The sequence below is a fragment of the Otolemur garnettii genome, unplaced genomic scaffold (assembly GCF_000181295.1).
Source record: "Otolemur garnettii isolate 467f Iridium unplaced genomic scaffold, OtoGar3 scaffold00091, whole genome shotgun sequence".
Lineage (NCBI taxonomy): Eukaryota > Metazoa > Chordata > Mammalia > Primates > Galagidae > Otolemur > Otolemur garnettii.
The window spans coordinates 580,549-582,854 of NW_003852486.1; the positions used below are offsets into that span (position 1 = coordinate 580,549).

The following is a 2,306-nucleotide window of genomic DNA, read 5'->3' on the forward strand; positions in this document are numbered from 1 at the left end:
AAGGTTTCTGTTACTTAGGCTGAAATGGCAGTGGTGTGATTATGTCTCACTGTAACCTTGAACTCTTGGGCTCAAGTGATCCTTCCACTTCAATCTCCTGAGTAGCGAGGCCTATAGGTGCAATCTATAAATAAAATAAATTTAAATTAAAATTTTTTTTAAGAGATGGGATCTCACTATGTGGCCCAGGCTGGTCTTGTACTCCTGGCCTCAAGTGATCCTCCTTCTTAGGCCTCCCATAGTGCTAGAATGGCAGGTATGAGCTACCACATGCAGCCTGTGCTGTTTTTATATGTTAAAGGCTGAGGGAGGATGAAAATTATTGTAGTTTCTGTCTTCAGGGAACTCCACTTTCCTTGGTATGGGGTGATAAATGATCACAAGCCAAGGTGATAAGTACTATAAGAGAAGTTTGTGCAGAGTTTTAGGGGAGCACAGAGAAGGAGATGTCTAAATATGTGGCACTCTAGCCCTGGTGACAGTGCAAGACTCTTGTCTGAAAAAGATTCTAACAATTGATAATTTAGGCAGATAAGAGATGGATTTAGGTGTCTTGTTTTTGATACAAGCATACATATATAATCCTCATCCTTGTGTATCTCCTGTTTCCAGCTTTCTTGCTTGCTTGTAACTGTTAAATAATTCTTCTCTTCTCCCTGTCCCCCAGGCCATGATGGTGGCATGATTGTGTTTAAGCTGGAGCGAGAGCGGCCAGCCTATGCTGTCCACGGCAACATGCTGCATTACGTCAAGGACCGATTCCTACGTCAGCTGGATTTCAACAGCTCCAAAGATGTGGCTGTGATGCAGTTGCGGAGGTAGCTCATCCTTGTTTCTTCCCTCTAAACCAATGGTTCTCAACCTTCCTAATGCCATGACCCTTTAATACAGTTCCTCATGTTGTAGTGCCCCCCAACCATAAAATTATTTTCATTGCTACTTCATAACTGTAATTTTGCTACTGTTATGAATCATAATGTAAATATCTGACATGCAGGATATGTTTAGGCGACCCCTGTGAAAGGGTTATTTGACCCCCAAAGGGGTCACAACCCACAGGTTGAGAACTGCTGCTCTAAACCCTCTAATATAACACCTATTAACAGGAGTCTTTTAAACAGCATGTGCTCTCATCTCTTGTCACAGGCAGGATACCCATTAGATGAACCTGCTCAGTTTAAATCCTGGAGCGTAGTAGGGAAGGCAGTGGCCATGAGTAGAATGGGAGTTCCCCTCTTGAGAATGCTAGGAACCCTGTATGTAGGAAATCTTACTACCACAGTTTGCTGGGTCTCTTGCAAACCAGAGAAAGTTTCTTGGTAGAGAGTAGCCCAAATGGGTAACAAGACTTTTTGCTTTTATTTGGCATTATTATGGCAAAATGTACACAGCTCTAAACCAGAATTTATGTCCCCAAATGATAACCTCTGGGAAGCCTGGCAAAAGGAACTGTCCCTTTGGAAAGCCAGCTGCATGAGCATGTTGAAACATTAATGGTGGCAAACTTTGGCATGAGGGTTTGATAACCACCCTCTAGCATCTCTGCAATAAAAGGATGGGTTTATGTGAACATTCCAAAGGATGGGAGAAACCAGCCAGGGATAGACTCTGTGGTGTCCACTGCAGTTATGTGTAGGAATTTGAATCCAAGCAGAACCAGTTTCACTCACTATAGTAACTCTATCTTCTGTTGAATAATTTGGCTAGTGTTTACTTTTTTAAACTGTTCAAAGCTGAGATAAGTACATTCCTAAGCCTTCGGGAAGGAAGAGAATAAAGGCAATATTTATTTATTTTTATTCTAAGTATTTGTGTAAGTATTAGAAGTAAGAAGTATGGGGGTAATTTCTTTCTTCCTTCTATTCTTATGCCTCTTCCCTGTTTTCTGCTTTTTCTATATACATCTCTAGTGGTTCCAAGTTTCCAGTATTCAATATGTCATACAATCCAGCAGAAAATGCAGTCCTACTGTGTACGGTAAGTATTCCCATTTTTCACAGGTGTCTCTTTCGTGCCCTTGATGAATACTGAATGGCTTCTTAGAAGCTATGTAATGGCCATTTTGCTAGAGCTAACACAGTGAAAGCTCAGAAGATTAAACCAGGTAGGCTTCAGTTCTCATAAATATATTGAGTATTTGTGAACTTCTATCTTTCATAAGACTAACTCTATATTTAATGGAGTATCAAGATAAATAACTTAGGCTCAGCGCCTGTGGCTCAAGCAGCTAAGGCGCCAGCCACATACACCTAAGGTGGCGGGTTCGAATCCAGAGTGCCTGTAATCCCAACAGCTTCTGGTCGCTG

At 41.5% G+C, this 2,306-nt stretch overlaps 1 protein-coding gene across 1 annotated transcript in view; it reads left to right on the forward strand.

The window, feature by feature from the left end:
- Positions 1 to 2,306, forward strand: part of COPA (coatomer protein complex subunit alpha) — a 49,286-nt gene that overhangs the window by 28,226 nt on the left and 18,754 nt on the right. The window contains exons 10-11 of the mRNA XM_023516368.1: positions 668 to 818; positions 1,911 to 1,977. Coding sequence (XP_023372136.1) covers positions 668 to 818; positions 1,911 to 1,977 — 218 coding nt within the window. The remainder of the gene's footprint in view (positions 1 to 667; positions 819 to 1,910; positions 1,978 to 2,306) is intronic.